General features: G+C 45.4%; 1 protein-coding gene across 1 annotated transcript in view; it reads left to right on the plus strand.

Annotated features, from left to right (window-relative positions):
- Positions 1–16,940, plus strand: part of LOC126456642 (protein artichoke) — a 368,100-nt gene that overhangs the window by 246,814 nt on the left and 104,346 nt on the right. The window contains exon 6 of the mRNA XM_050092386.1: positions 12,641–12,809. Within this exon, the coding sequence (XP_049948343.1) occupies positions 12,641–12,809 (169 nt within the window). The remainder of the gene's footprint in view (positions 1–12,640; positions 12,810–16,940) is intronic.

Raw genomic sequence — 16,940 nt, forward strand, 5'->3', positions numbered from 1 at the left:
ATTTCTACAAACGTCAAGCCTAGACCACCACATATAATTTTATCCCCCTTCCCCCCCCCCCCCCCCGCCCACACACACACATACACACACACTTCCTTTCATTACAAAATTGACTGTTCCTTGACACATAAGGGTGTGTAGTCTACCAATGATTCTTTCTCTTAATCCTGTTGTGCTGTTAATTTCTTCCCCCCCCCCCCCCCAGTTAGATTCAGTACCTCCTCATTAGCTATCTGAGCTACTCGTCTACTCTTGAGCACTCTTAAGTAGCAAGACATTTCAAAACTTTATATTTTTCTTCTTTACTGAACCGTTTATTGTCCACGTTTCACCTCTTTATAAAGTTACAAATACCATCAGAAAAGGCTTCCTAACACTTAAATTAAAATCCATTGTTTATAAACTCTCTTCCTATAGACTCTCTGCATTATATATACACTATCTGATCAAAAGTATATGGACACCTATTTAAGGACTTTAGTATCGGGTGCATCTGCCCTTCGCCTTTATGATTGCTTGTATTCTGCTGAGAACACTTTCAATAAAGTGTGTGTATGTCTGTTGAGAAGTGGCAGTCCATTCTTTCTCAAGAGCCATACCAGAGAAGGTAGCGATGTTGGGTCTGAAGCGAAGTCAATGTTCTCACTCATCCCCTGTCTGTTCCAAGCAGGCCAGTCCATGGCAGGAATGTTATTGTCCACAAACCATTATGACTTGGTGCGTTGTCATACTGTTACAGTTATCACATCTGACTCTTCGTCTGCTGCACTCAGTATACAAGCCTGAAAAATGGGTTCTTATTGCTGCGAGCTATGGCTGACACAGTATGTCGTAGTGGTTAGTATTGCTGGTTGGCGTGCGGCGACTCGCCAGTCCAAACCAGATCACCAGCAATTATTTATTATTTCGTGTTTATCACTTCTGAAATGTTCTTGACATATATCTAATGTTAGTAATGTCTGCATTTTCTGGAATATTCGATGTATTCGATGTTTGGGTAAAAATCAGCTTTGTGAAATATTTGATGGCTGTATAAACAGTAATATACGTGCTTTCAGTTCTAAGTGCTGTGCTTCACTGACGACCCGGCATCCGGATTCGGACTTGATTGTGGTTTTGACGTGACGTTGTTTGGTGGAGATGTTGGGTACTCCAAAATATTTACATCACCATAGTTCCAATTAGGTAACGTAAAAGCCATCGCCTGTACGGACAAGAAGCGAAAACAAGCTGAACATCTTTTCCACAATCCATATATTCAAGAGACCAGTGGATTCCAAGCCAGCAGTAAGTCAGCTGCACATCAGACATCTAACACTATTTTCGGGAGAGGCTGGCAAGGACCCAACGAAATGGCTGAAAGGATTGGATCGAGTCGCCAAATACAACAGGTGGGATGCTATGATGTGTTCAGCAAACGTGTACTTTTACTTGAACGTCACAACCAAATAATGGTTCAAGCACAACCAAAATAATCTCAATAGCTGGGACGAATTCCAGGCCGAAATGACGAAAACGTTTGGCGACAATCAGTAGGAAGTCCACTTAGCGGGAGAACAACTAAATAACAGGGCCCAACGTCATGAAGAAACGACATAGTCGTACTTGCAGAGTGTTTTGGCTCTATGCCATATTGTAATACTAAAATGACAGGAGCCGACAAAATCTCACACCTGATGATAGGAGCTGCAGAAGATACGTCCTAGCTCTTTTTGTAAAGGATGTCAGAACGACAGAGGTTTTCATCAAGTGGAGTAAATGTAACAGAAAAAGAGTTGGACAGAAGAGTTGTGACCAGCTGCCAAACGTGGTCCCTACGGCAGTTGTGTAAGACCACCAAGACCTCGCCTATCTCATGTAGCAGATAGTGGGATAAGAGTGAAGGTACAGAAGTGCATGGCAGCCAGAAATGTTGGGCCAGGTTCACAAGAGCTAGCAGCCTTGAAAGATCGACCCAATAGGTCAGGAGGTAACAGAGCATGTTGAATAAGAGGTGTATCGGACTTTGGCACCAATGTCCACCACCTAGCGAATGCGTCACGAAGAATGGTGTTGACCATCTCGCATTTACACTGCCACCATCAAACGACAACCCAGCATCCGACCAACACAAGTACAATTCACTCCTTCACCAAATACAGCGTTCCATAGAAGAACACACACGCTAGTCTGTTTTCACCGTGGATACCCTGGACGCGTTGTGCAATACCGTTGAGAACGAAGACGAATGTTCAAAGACTATTACGCCGCAATACGTCAACCATCACAACGGTTCTACGCCACCAATCAACTTCACACGATAATTGTCGACCTGTTGTCCGAAAGTCCTCCCCATACTCTGGACGAGGTTACTCCACAACACGCCGCAGCTATTCCACGTCGCCAAACAGAGGTACCAGCCGTTCCCTAACCACTGAATTCAGGTAAACTAGGCGAGGCGACCATTTATGGAGGTGAGGCCTCATCAAATGAAATTCTCCCTGAACGACAGCTACCAAGATGACAGGAAATCTCACTGACGTCATCAATGGCAAACCAGCTCAGACGCTAATCTACTAAGGTCCTTCTTTCTTGTTTAATGTTGGATGTCTCTTGTCACCTGGTCCTCTCCAGCGGCCTTTAGGATGCTGAAGGTCGACACATGGCGTTTCTACATCGACGACAGACAACTGAATAAAATCATGAAGAAATATGTCAACCTAATGCTGCGCATTGATTCTGTGATACGAAGGCCATTGTGCTGAAAGTCGCAAATGGGAAATACATCCAGCCAACAGGAACATGTATCTCAAGAATATCTATGACAGAACGCAGCCCTCCGAATTTGTCGTTTTAGCAGAATGCAGTCATAATGTTATTCTGAAATGGTACATCTTGAGAGCATCTCAAGACATCATAGACTGTGGAAGATCAGAGCTCCAGACTAATGAAGCTGTTCCAAAAAGCGCGCATAACGAAGATTGCTCTGGACAGTTGTTTGTCATTGAAGGCGTTGTCATCCCACCATCATCAAAGAGACGAGTTCCAGTCACCAGTCAAGATGCTCAGTTAAACTATGAAGCTTTTGCCGATTGCAGAAGGCTACTCAGGCTCACAAAAGAAATGTAATGCTCAAGGAGAATTTTGGATCACAAATTTTCATTAGCAGCTACAACTCACCCCTAAAGGTATATGCAAAAAGTCAGTCGAGCAAGTCCAGTAAGGGCAGCTTAGTGTCATCGATGAAGAATTATTCTCTGCTAATACTACAGAAAATGCTGGGGAGGAAACTGCTGTCTACCTGCGAATAGTATCTGGCCTGGCCGAGGAATAACGTCAGTGAGTAATAGCCACTCTGCGCCATTTTTCAGATGCTTTCCAATCTGGAGTGGAGAAAAGACAGACCAAGTGGTCCAGGATCAGATACCATATCCAACTGGTATCATCCACCAATTAGCCAGGGCTCATATGGAGTGTCACCACTTGAACGATGGATAACCCATGAGCAAGTGGAGAAGATGCTGCAAGACCACATCACTGCACCTTCAGAGAGTGCCTGGTCCTCTCCTGCGGCCTTTAGGAGGCTGAAGGTCGGCACATGGCGTTTCTGCATCGACTACAGACAACTGAATAAAATCACGAGGAAAGATGCAACCGATTGCTGCATATTGATGACACCCTGGAATGCTTGAAAGGAACAAAGTATTACTCAACCTTGGACATGTAGTCAGGCTACTGGCAAATCGAGGTTGATGAAGTTAACTGCGAAAAGACTGCCTTCATAACCCCTGATGACCTCTATGAGTTTAAAGTTAAGCCATTAGGACTGGGTAACGCTACAGTCACATCAAAAGGAATGATGGACAATCTTCTTCTACACTTCAGATAGGCATTGTGCCTTTACTGTTTGCATGACATTGTCGTTACTTCAAAGACATTTGAAGGATATCTAAGGCAACTGATAACTGTGCTGAAGTGTGTTCAGAACACAATTCTTTGCCTGAATCCGAAAGAGTGCCTCTTCGTCACCCAGAAATAAAAATCTTGTGGCACCTTCTTAATGGCACTGGAGTCTGTCCCGAACCAGAGAAAATTAGAGCAATCACACATTGTTCAACTACTCGACACATTCGTGATTTGAGAAGTTTTCTTGGAACGTGCTCATATCACTGGCGAGTCCTAATGGACTTACATGCAAAGCTACATCCCTTGCAAGAAATACTGCAGGCAGACACCAAATTTTCCTGGAACGAGGTGCAAGAAAGATCTTTCCTTATCCTTATGGATATGCTAACATCTTCTCCAGTTTTAGCACCATTTGATGAGAATGCCAAGACAGAACATTGCACTGATGTAGCAGTTTTGGAATAGTGGCAACTCTGAAACAAATTTAGGAAACTGCTGAAAGGATAATAGCTTATGCTTCCACAGTACTCTCCAAATTCGAAATAAACTACACTAAAACTGAGAAAGAATGCCTTGTAGTTGTTTGGGCTATTAGCAAATTCCAGCCATATTTTCTTGGGAAACCATTCATCCTTATAATGGACCACCATTCTCTATGCTGCCGGACTCTTCTGAAAGATCCGTCAGCTCGAGTGGTGAGATGGGCACTGAGGCATCAGGAATATGACATGAAACTTCCTGGCAGATTAAAACTGTGTGCCCGACCGAGACTCGAACTCGGGACATTTGCCTTTCGCGGGCAAGTGCTCTACCAACTGAACTACCCAAGCACGACTCACGCCCCGTCCTCACAGCTTTACTTCTGCCAGTACCTCGTCTCCTACCTTCCAAACTTTACAGAAGCTCTCCTGCGAACCTTGCAGAACTAGCTCAGTTGGTAGAGCACTTGCCCGCGAAACGCAAAGGTCCCGAGTTCGAGTCTCGGTCTGGCACACAGTTTTAATCTGCCAGGAAGATTCATATCAGCGCACACTCCGCTGCAGAGTGAAAATCTCATTCTGGAAACATCCCCCAGGCTGTGGCTAAGCCATGTCTCCGCAATATCCTTTCTTTCAGGAGTGCTAGTTCTGCAAGGTTCGCAGGAGAGCTTCTGTAAAGTTTGGAAGGTAGGAGACCAGGTACTGGCAGAAATAAAGCTGTGAGTACCGGGCGTGAGTCGTACTTCGGTAGCTCAGATGGTAGAGCACTTGCCCGCGAAAGGCAAAGGTCCCGAGTTCGAGTCTCGGTCGGGCACACAGTTTTAATCTGCCAGGAAGTTTCATATCAGCGCACACTCCTCTGCAGAGTGAAAATCTCATTCAGGAATATGACATCACAGTACTATACAAAACTGGACGCAAACACAAGAGCGCTGACTGCCTGTCAAGGAAACCTTTGATGGAACACAGAATTATGGATGAAATTGCAATCATCGCTGCATCAAATGACATGGGTGCTGAAAAAAGGGAAGATCCACCAGTACTGGAAACCATACAAGCCTTGAATAAGGAGGAGACGACCAAGGGGAAATTCAAGTTAATAGATGGAGCGTTGCATAAGAGGAACTATGGTCCAATGGGGCAGAAATGGTTGCTCATCGTGCAAGGTCATCTCCGGCCAGCTATCCTGAAGTGTTTCGAAGACGTTCCATTCACCTGCCATTCGTGAAGACTCTAACCAGAATCAGTTGCAGGTATCACTGGCGAGGTCCCTACCGCTGCGGTAAACACGATATGAGTCACTGTAAGGAATGCCAACGACCACAGTACATGCAACAGTTACCTCTGGAATATATGTTACCAATCCTGCCTATAGCAGTGTCATTTCACCAAACTGGAATCAACATCTCTGGAAGGTTCCCTAAGTTGACAACCCGAAATCTAGGGATCATAGTCTGCACTGACTAACCCACTGTGCTATCACTAAAGCTGTGCCGACTGCCAAAACTCCGGAAATTGCAAAGTATCTTGTAGAACACATCATTTTTAGGCATGGAGCACCGCATGTAATGATTTCTGATCGTGAAAAATTTTTCTCATCGAGATTGGTGTTAGAGGTAATTTCCCGTTGTGAAATCACCAGCAGGATGACAACTAACTACTATCCACTGACGAATAGTCTCATAGAGCACTTTAATAAAATGCTGGCAGATATGCTATCGATGTCAAACACAGATATTGGGAAACTACACTGCACGTCGTGAAATTCGTATATAACACATCGAATCAATGCAATATAGGCTTGACATCGCCTTCGCCGCGAAGGAAAAATACGACATTCGAACAATGCTACTTTTTCAACCAGGCGATGCTCGTGATAACTACGTGAAAACATCTCATTACCAGGACGAAGAAGAAAGATAGAAAGCTCGCATACGGCCCTAGGGCGCCCAGAAGAAGGGCTGAGGCCTCTATAAAGCCAAGCGCTAATCAATGAAATACAGTTCAAGAGACTTGGTGTGGGTTTTTATGCCTCTGTGGAAAGCAGGACTACAGGACAAGTTATCAAAGCGCAACTTTGGGCCGTACTTCAGTCCGCGGAACGACGTTGGTAAATTCAAGGTAACTGAAGACCCACTCGACGATCACGAATCTCCTATGGGAAGTGCAACTTTCGATGCTCATCACAATGAAGATGATGTAACAAGACGATCAGTATCGGAGGATCCACCGGCGCCGCCATACAGGGGACCACTGGCAAGATCTAGATCCAGGGTCATTTAGTCGTCTCCAATGAGAATTTCTGAAACAGCAGATCGTTGTTTCTGCACGAAAGGGAGAATTGCGAGGAGCTATAGAGAACGCAGAGTGACATAGTAGTTAGCTTTGCTGATTGGCGTGCTACAATCAGCTGGTTCAAACCTGACCACCACTTGTTTATCGTTTCTGGAATATATGTTCTTGAAATATCTAATGTCTGTAACGTTTATATGTTATGGAATAGTCGATCTTTGTATAAATACCAGAATTCTGGAATATTCGATGGCTGTATAAGTAGATGTACTCTCCAGAATGAGATTTTCACTCTGCAGCGGAGTGTGCGCTGATATGAAACTTTCTGACATATTAAAACTGTGTGCCGGACCGAGACTCGAACTCGGGACCTTTGCCTTTCGCGGGCAAGTGCTCTACCACTGAGGTACCCAAGTACGACTGACGATCCGTCCTCACAGCTTCAATTCTGTCAGTACATCTCCTACCTTCCAAACTTTACAGAAGCTCTTCTGCGAACCTTGCAGAACTAGCACGCTCGCGAAAGGTAAAGGTCCCGAGTTCGAGTCTCGGTCCGGCAAACAGTTTTAATCTGTCAGGAAGTTTCATAGCAGCGCACACTCCGCTGCAGAGTGAAAATCTCATCCCTCAGACTGTGGCTAAGCCGTGTCTCCGCAATATCCTTTCTTCCAGGAGTGCTAGTTCTGCAAGGTTCGCAGACCAGACTGTGGCTAAGCCATGTCTCCGCAGTATCCTTTCTTCCAGGAGTGCTAGTTCTGCAAGGTTCGCAGAAGAGCTTCTGTGAAGTTTGGAAGGTAGGAGACGCGGTATTGGCAGAATTGAAGCTGTGACGGCGCGTCGTGAGTCGTGCTTGGGTAGCTCAGATGGTAGAGCACTTGCCCGCGAAAGGCAAAGGTCCCGAGTTCGAGTCTCGGTCCGGCACACAGTTTTAGCTGTACTCTCCTTCCAGAAATTGCCTACCGATCCGGCTGTAGTTGGGTCAGTAATATATGTTCTTTCAGTTCCAAGTGCTGTGCTTCAGTGACGACCCGCCCTTCAGATTTGGAGTTGATCGTGGTTCCAGCTTGACATAGCTCCCGCCAAAATCTTTTTGCATTCAGTGTTTTCTTACGTGGACCAAGGGGATCACACCCTCACAAAAACGCACTCGTACCAATAACACCACCTGCTCCGCACTTCACTGTGGGCATTACACATAGTGGCAGACAACGTTCTTCATGCATTCGCCAAATCCAAACCTTTCCATTGGGTTGTGACAGGGTACGGCGTGGTTCATCACTCAAAACCACTGGTTTCCAGTCAACGACTCTCCAGTGGTGTCGCTCTTTACACCATCTCAAGTGCCACTTTGCATTGCCTACAGAAAAGCGTAACTTTTGGTGAGCTGTTCGATTATTGCACCCCATTCTTCTTGACTCCTGCGCTAGTTTCACTGCTGGTAGCTCTTTTAGCACTTTGGAACTCACGAGCACTTTACAACTGCTTCCACTGATTTCATGCCATTTCTTACAACTACCCTTCAGAATGCTCACAGCCGCTTTCCATCAATTTCTTCTACATCTACATATCTACATATATACTCCGCTAGCCACCAAGCGGTGTGTGGCGGAGGGCACAATTCGCGCCAAAGTCATATTCCCCCCCTCTGTTCCACTCGCGGATCGCACGAGGGAAAAACGACTGTCTGAACGCCTCAGTACGAGCTCTTATTTCCCTTATCTTTGAATGCTGATCATTACGCGATTTAAAAGTTGGTGGTAATAATATATGCTCCACATCCTCGGTGAATATTGGATTTCGGAATTCACTGAGCAGCCCCTTCTGTTTAGCGCGTCGTCTATCTGCAAGTGTGTCCCACTTCAAACTTTCTGTGGGATTTGTAACGCTCTCGCGATGGCTTAATGTACCAGTCACGAATCTTGCCGCTCTTCTTTGGACCTTCCCAATTTTTTGAATTAGACCCAACTGGTAAGGGTCGCATACAGACGAACAATAAGACTGGACGAACTAACGTATTGTAAGCTATTTCCTTTGTTGAAGGACTGCATCGCTTCAGGATTCTACCAATGAACCGCAATCTAGAGTTTGCCTTGCCTATTACTTGTGTAATCTGATCATTCCATTTGAGATCATTTCGAATAGTCACGCCCAGATACTTGACGGATGTTACCACTTCCAAAGATTGGGCATTTATTTTGTACTCGTACAAAATGGTTCAAATGGCTCTGAGCACTATGGGACTCAACTTCTGAGGTCATTAGTCCCCTAGAACTTAGAACTAGTTAAACCTAACTAACCTAAGGACATCACACACATCCTTGCCCGAGGCAGGACTCGAACCTGCGACCGTAACAGTCGCGCGGTTCCGGACTGAGCGCCTAGAAGTACTCGCACATTAATGGGGATTTTCGCCTTGTTATACGCAGTAGGCTACACTTACTAATATTGAGAGATAACTGCCTGTCTTTACACCATGCATTTATTTTCTGCAAATCATTATTGATTTGTTCACAAGTAGTGTGATACTACTTTCCTGTAGACTACAGCATCATCGGCCGCTGTCAATCTAAGGCCGCTGTCAATACTATCAACCAGATCGTTTCTTGACGTCCGCCTGATCTTGATTTTGCTGTGGGTGCTCCTTCGCGTTTAAACTTCACAGTCACATTACCAGCAGTCGACTTGGACAGCTTTAGAAGATTCGAAATGCCCCTGACTGATTTGTTTCTCCGGTAACATTTAACGACTATTCCACGTTCGACGCCAATGAGCCCTGCCGACAGACGCATTATGCTGTTATTGCTTCTCTACCGACAGCACAGTAATACCCGCCTCTTTTTATACTGGCAGGTACACACTTGTGACATGTACGAGTATAATGACTTTTCTGGAGACTAGAAATCTACTCTGTAGGAATCAGCATGGGTTTCGAAAAAGACGATCGTGTGAAACCCAGCTCGCGCTATTCGTCCACGAGACTCAGAGGGCCATAGACACGGGTTCCCAGGTAGATGCCGTGTTTCTTCACTTCCGCAAGGCGTTCGACACAGTTCCCCACAGTCGTTTAATGAGCAAAGTAAAAGCATATGGACTATCAGACCACTTGTGTGATTGGATTGAAAAGTTCCTAGATAACAGAACGCAGCATGTCATTCTCAATGAAGAGAAGTCTTCCGAAGTAAGAGTGATTTCAGGTGTGCCGCAGGGGAGTGTCGTAGGACCGTTCCTATTCCAAATATACATAAATGAAGTTGTGGATGACATCGGAAGTTCACTGAGGCTTTTTGCGGATGATGCTGTGGTATATCGAGAGGTTGTAACAATGGAAAATTGTACTGAAATGCAGGAGGATCTGCAACGAATTGACGCATGGTGCAGGGAATGGCAATTGAATCTCAATGTAGACAAGTGTAATGTGCTGCGAATACATAGAAAGAAAGATCCTTTGTCATTTAGCTACAAAATAGCAGGTCAGCAACTGGAAGCAGTTAATCCCATAAATTATCTGGGAGTACGCATTAGGAGTGATTTAAAATGGAATGATCATATAAAGTTGAACGTCGGTAAAGCTGATGCCAGACTGAGGTTCATTGGAAGAATCCTAAGGAAATGCAATCCGAAAACAAAGGAAGTAGGTTACAGTGTACTTGTTCGCCCACTACTTGAATACTGCTCAGCAGTGTGGGATCCGTACCAGATAGGGTTGATAGAAGAGATAGAGAAGATCCAACGGAGAGCAGCGCGCTTCGTTACAGGATCATTTAGTAATCGCGAAAGCGTTACGGAGATGATAGATAAACTCCAGTGGAAGACTCTGCAGGAGGGACGCTCAGTAGCTCGGTACGGGCTTTTGTTGAAGTTTCGAGAACGTACCTTCACCGAGGAGTCAAGCAGTATACCGGGTGTTACAAAAAGGTACGGTCAGACTTTCAGGAAACATTCCTCACACACAAATAAAGAAAAGATGTTATGTGGACATGTGTCCGGAAACGTTTAATTTCCATCTTAGAGCTCATTTTAATTTCGTCAGTATGTATTGTATTTCCTCGGTTCACCGCCAGTTGGCCCAATTGAAGGAAGGTAATGTTGACTTCGGTGCTTGTGTTGACATGCGACTCATTGCTCTACAGTACTAGCATCAAGCACATCAGTACGTAGCATCAACAGGTTAGTGTTCATCACGAACGGGGTTTTGCAGTCAGTGCAATGTTTACAAATGCGGAGTTGGCAGATGCCCATTTGATGTATGGATTAGCACGCGGCAATAGCCGTGGCGCGGTATGTTTGTATCGAGACAGATTTCCAGAACGAAGGTGTCCCGACAGGAAGGCGTTCGAAGCAATTGATCGGCGTCTTATTGAGCACGGAACATTCCAGCCTATGACTCGCGACTGGGGAAGACCTAGGACGACGAGGACACCTGCAATGGGCGAGGCAATTCTTCGTGCAGTTGACGATAACCCTAATGTCAGGGTCAGAATAGTTGCTGCTGTACGAGGTAACGTTGACCACGTCACTGTATGGAGAGTGCTACGGGAGAACCAATTGTTTCCGTACCATGTACAGCGTGTGCAGGCACTATCAGCAGCTGATTGGCCTCCACGGGTACACTTCTGCAAATGGTTCATCCAACAATGTGTCAATTCTCATTTCAGTGCAAATGTTCTCTTTACGAATGAGGCTTCATTCCAACATGATCAAATTGTAAGTTTTCACAATCAACATGTGTGGGCTGACGAGAATCCGCACGCAATTGTGCAATCACGTCATCAACACAGATTTTCTGTGAACGTTTGGGCAGGCATTGTTGGTGATGTCTCGATTGGGTCCCATGTTCTTCCACCTACGCTCAATGGAGCACGTTATCATGATTTCATACGGGATACTCTACCTGTGCTGCTAGAACATGTGCCGTTACAAGTACGACACGACATGTGGTTCATGCACGATGGAGCTGCTGTACATTTCAGTCGAAGTGTTCGTACGCTTCTCAACAACAGATTCGGTGACCGATGGCTTGGTAGAGGCGGACCAATTCCATGGCCTCCACGCTCTCCTGACCTCAACCCTCTTGACTTTGATTTATGGGGGCATTTGAAAGCTCTTGTCTACGTAACCCCGGTACCAAATGTAGAGACTCTTCGTGCTCGTATTGTGGACGGCTGTGATACAATACGCCACTCTCCAGGGCTGCATCAGCGCATCAGGGATTCCATGCGACGGAGGGTGGATGCATGTATCCTCGCTAACGGAGGACATTTTGAACATTTCCTGTACAAAGTGTTTGAAGTCACGCTGGTACGTTCTGTTGCTGTGTGTTTCCATTCTATGATTAATGTGATTTGAAGAGAAGTAATAAAATGAGCTCTAACATGGAAAGTAAGCGTTTCCGGACACATGTCCACCATATTTTCTTTCTTTGTGTGCGAGGAATGTTTCCTGAAAATTTGGCCGTACCTTTTTGTAACACCCCGTATAAGCACGACATGTAGGAAACGGATCAGCGCGGCGCTAATCTCTTTCCGCCGCGCGTGCGGTAAATGCGGAAACGTGAACTGTGGCGACGTTATTATCAAATGCATCCAAACGGAACCAACGTGCTGTTTCTCTTTCCTTGGCTTCTAAAGGACAAACACCAGAAGATATCCATCGGAGAGTGAAGAATGTGCTTGGGGCAGCATGTCTGACGATAATCACCGTTTGTGGAGTTGTGCGTCAAGTTTCGTGCTGGTTACGTTTCGACCCCTTATCGCAAGTGTCGTAACGCAGGAGCTAGGTCAACTCCAGTAGGAGACACTTTGGCACCCGTCCTGTAGTCCTGATCCCTCCCCTTGCGATTATCACGCCTTTACTCCCTTAGGTCTGGATACTTCTGATCAGATAGTGCACGCTTTAGTTCTCTACTGCGTTACGTATCTCGAAAAATTTTAGTATGATACTTAAGTTGTAACACTGAGAAACTGAGACCCAGTTTGGGCCGCCAGACTGGGCGAGGCGACGTTCGTGGACCTGCCGTCGTTGCGAGAGCTGCGGCTGGCCGACAACCGCATCGAGGAGGTGCAGCGCGGGGCGTTCCACCGACTGCCCGCGCTACGGGTGCTCGACCTCAGCCGCAACCTGCTGCGCCGCATCCACCCGGAGGCCTTCCTGCAGGTAAGCTGCGCCCGCAGAGCACTGCGTAAAGCCTAGTTTACACGACACTAGGTTGCAGACAACTGCGCTATCGGCCTCTGCGCATGTGCGCCGCGCGATTGCGCAACTCGTTGGTGAAACTACACTACTGGCCATTACAATTGCTACACCAAGAAAAAAATGGCTCTCAGCACTATGGGACTCAACATCTGTGGTCATAAGTCCCCTAGAACTTGGAACTACTTAAACCTAACTAACCTAAGGACATCACACACATCCATGCCCGAGGCAGGATTCGAACCTGCGACCATAGCGGTCACGCGGTTCCAGACTGAAGCGCCTTTAACTGCACGGCCACACCGGCCGGCTACACCAAGAAGAAATGCAGATGATAAACGTGTATTCATTGGACAAATATATTTTACTAGAACTGACATGTTATTACATTTTCGCGCAATTTGGTTGCATAGATCCTGAGAAACCAGTACGCAGAGCAACCACCTCCGGCGGTAATAACGGCCTTGATACGCCTGGGCATTGAGTCAAACAGAGCTTGGATGGCGTGTACAGGTACAGCTGCCCATGCAGCTTCAACACGATACCACAATTCATCAAGAGTAGTGACTGGCGTATTGTGACGAGCCAGGTGCTCGGCCAAACGTTTTCACTTTGTGAGAGATCTGGAGAATGTGCTGGCCAGGGCAGCAGTCGAACATTTTCTGTGTCCAGAAAGACCCGTACAGGACCTGCGACATGCGGTCGTGCATTATCCTGCTGAAATGTAGGGTTTCGCAGGTATCGAATGAAGGGTAGAGCCACGGGTCGTAACACATCTGAAATGTAACGTCCACTGTTCAAAGTGCTGTCAATGCCAACAAGAGGTGACGGAGACGTGTAACCAGTGGCACCCCATACCATCACGCCGGGTGATACACCAGTATGGCGATGACGAATACACGTTCCAATGTGCGTTCACCGCGATGTCGCACAGGTGTGACTATCACGATGCTGTAAACAGAACCTGGATTCATCCGAAAAAATGACGTTTTGCCATTCGTGGCCGCAGGTTCGTCGTTGACTACACCATCGCAGGCGCTCCTGTCTGTGATGCAGCGTCCAGGGTAACCAGAGCCATGATCTCCGAGCTGATAGTCCATGCTGCTGCAAACGTCGTCGAGCTGTTCGTGCAGTTGGTTGTTGTCTTGCAAACGTGTCATCTGTTGACTCAGGGATCGAGACGTTACAGCCATTCGGATAAGATGCCTGTCATCTCGACTGCTAGAGATACGAGGCCCTTGGGATCCAGCACGGCGGTTCCGTATTACCCTCCTGAACCCACCGATTCCATATTCTGCTAACAGTTTTTGGATCTCGGCCAACGCGAGCAGCAATGTCGCGATACGATAAACCGCAATCGCGATAGGCTACAATCCGACCTTTATCAAAGTTGGAAACGTGATGGTACGCATTTCTCCTCCTTACACGAGGCATCACAACAACGTTTCACCAGGCAACGCCGATCAACTGCTGTTTGTGTATGAGAAATCGGTTGGAAACTTTCCTCATGTCAGCACGTTGTGGCACCAACCTTGTGTGAATGCTCTGAAAAGCTAATCATTTGCATATCACAGCATCTTCTTCCCGTCGGTTAATTTTAGCGTCTGTAGCATGTTATTTTCGTGGTGTAGTAATTTTAATGGCCAGTACTGTAAAAACTTTCGGCGTGTTCCAACTTTGGTGACGTTAGTTGCACGAGTTTTGAGGTTATGTGTGTTCGTAGAGAGTAGACAAACTGATATATGAAGTGAGGAACGAAGAAAAACGTTCGCTGTTTTTATATCTATTCTTTGCATAGGTGTTTGTGGGATTTCAGTAATGCTGATTATAAAAATAAGCAACATATTGCTGCCGTTGACACCATCATGTGCGATCATAACATAGATGGTTTGACAATATTTGAGCTGCAGGGCAAAATTTATTGAGTTAGGAGCATATATACAACTGAATTAAGAAAAATACAAGCAAGTGTAATTCTAGCTGTGGCAATGCTCTCGTCTACAAGACTAAAATCGCATCGTTCGAGTTGGCCATCTCTTTGTTAAGGAATATTGTTGACAGGAGGGAAGGCTATACAAATTCAAGAAGCTGATTTCTTTACTTAATATTCATCTATTTAAAACGTCGCTGCAGTGCTTCCCATTCACGTATGTTAGAATTTTGGAATATTGACACTGAAAAGATCTACCTTAAAGAGAGTAGTTTGCAAACCAGTCACTTCTTAATGCGGTCTGCTTCGAATAATTATCGTTGCTAATGTTAATAATAATTACTGTTAATGTTAATAATTATTGGTGTTAACGAAAAAGCGTCATCACCTAGTAAAACCGTATCTTATAGCACGCCGAGTGCTCTCGATTGTAACGGACGCAATATGATACGTAATTTCAGTTCTGGCGACAGTTCTTCATGCATTACAGTATCTTTTTTCCTTATCGCATAATTAACTCTATTTAGAAGAAACGTGACTAGTTCTGGTGACATTCTATCATAATTAAAAGAACTTCTTGGATCTTCCGTTATAAATTATTTCAGCAAGGATGCTGAGCAACCGAGCTGACGTCTTTTCTTTATCCAGTCACGAATCAAAGCACGTTTCTTATTTTTTTCTTATGCAGCAATTTCACGCAACAAGCCTTAACTCCATCACAACTCGTGCGAAGTGCAGCTGCCAAAACTTTCATTTCAGACGCGACTCAGGAACCCACAAAACGACGAAACTGAAGTGTATAGTGATATCGCCGTGTTTACAGTCAAATATGAAATCAGTTGCGTGCAACTCATTCCACGCAACGAGTGGCGCAACCCAATTTCGTCGTGTAAACCAGGCTTAACGCCTGTGCCACGGTGGCATCTCACTGTCTCCAATGGAACCTACCAGGGAATTTCCAATACCTACAGTACAGTCTTCCAGTCACATTTCATACGAAACCAACCACTTCTTAGCCCTATCAAACGACATTTTTATTCATTTCATTTGTTGCATACATGAAGACCTTTGCTTAATACAAGGTGTACATAAAGTCCGGGAACACTTTCAATTATTTATTGCACAAGAACTAAACATTTTACAGATGTCATACATATTGCATTTTGAAGAGAAGCTCTGAAAGTTTTTTTCACAAACATTCGATATGCGAACCATGAGTGACCCAGCAGACGCCAATACGGTAATCGAATTCTTGCCATACCCATCCCAGCATGGCATCGTCGACTGTGGCAGTCGCTTCCCGTATTCTCTCCCGGAGCTCTGCTACATCACATGGTAGAGGCGCTACATACACCAGATCTTTAATGTGGCCCCACAGAAAAAAGTCACACGGAGTGAGATCTGGTGATAGGGGAGGCCATTTCATAAAACAACTGTCCCCTTCTGCAGCACGACCGATCCATCGATGCGGCAGCTCCGTGGTCAGGTACCCACGAACTTCACAATGAAAATGGGGTGGAGCCCCATCCTGCTAAACATGAGCGGAGAGTCCGATTGCATTTTAGACATCAGCCGTTGCTGCAACACTTGTTTTTGTCGAACTCCAACACACCGAAAGCTCGCTCCGCGCCTGAACTCGCCATGTTTGCGACTAGCGCTGACTATCGGCAATTTACCAAACTACGCTGTTGTGGTATACATGAAAAAAAAAAAAAAACTTTCGTGGTTTCTGTTCAAAATGACATATGTCTGACCAATGTTCGGTTCTTGCGCAATAAATAATTGAAAGTGTTCCCGGACTTTATGTACACCCTGTATTTTAGAAATACGCAGGTCATATATTTTTCAGTTTTTCATGTACTGGGTTGGTAACGTTCGTAGCGTTTTTTTTTTTTTGTTTTTTTTTCATATGTTTAATAAACACAACAGCCACTCGTAACAGAGACTTTCGTAATCAAAGACATATTATTCATTCGAGGATACGCTATATCTGGTGCCCCTGTTGTTAGTGGTATATTCTCCTTCACTATTTACAACAGTCTGCCAAGGCTGGACAAACTTTTCGATTCCGTGACTGTAGAAATCACGTAGTTCTGAGACGAGCCATGTTCGGAGCGCATTTTCATCGAGAAAGGAAGTTCCTTGAAAATTGTTCGATAAAGAGC

The sequence above is a fragment of the Schistocerca serialis genome, chromosome 2 (genome assembly GCF_023864345.2).
Source record: "Schistocerca serialis cubense isolate TAMUIC-IGC-003099 chromosome 2, iqSchSeri2.2, whole genome shotgun sequence".
Taxonomy (NCBI): Eukaryota; Metazoa; Arthropoda; class Insecta; order Orthoptera; family Acrididae; genus Schistocerca; species Schistocerca serialis.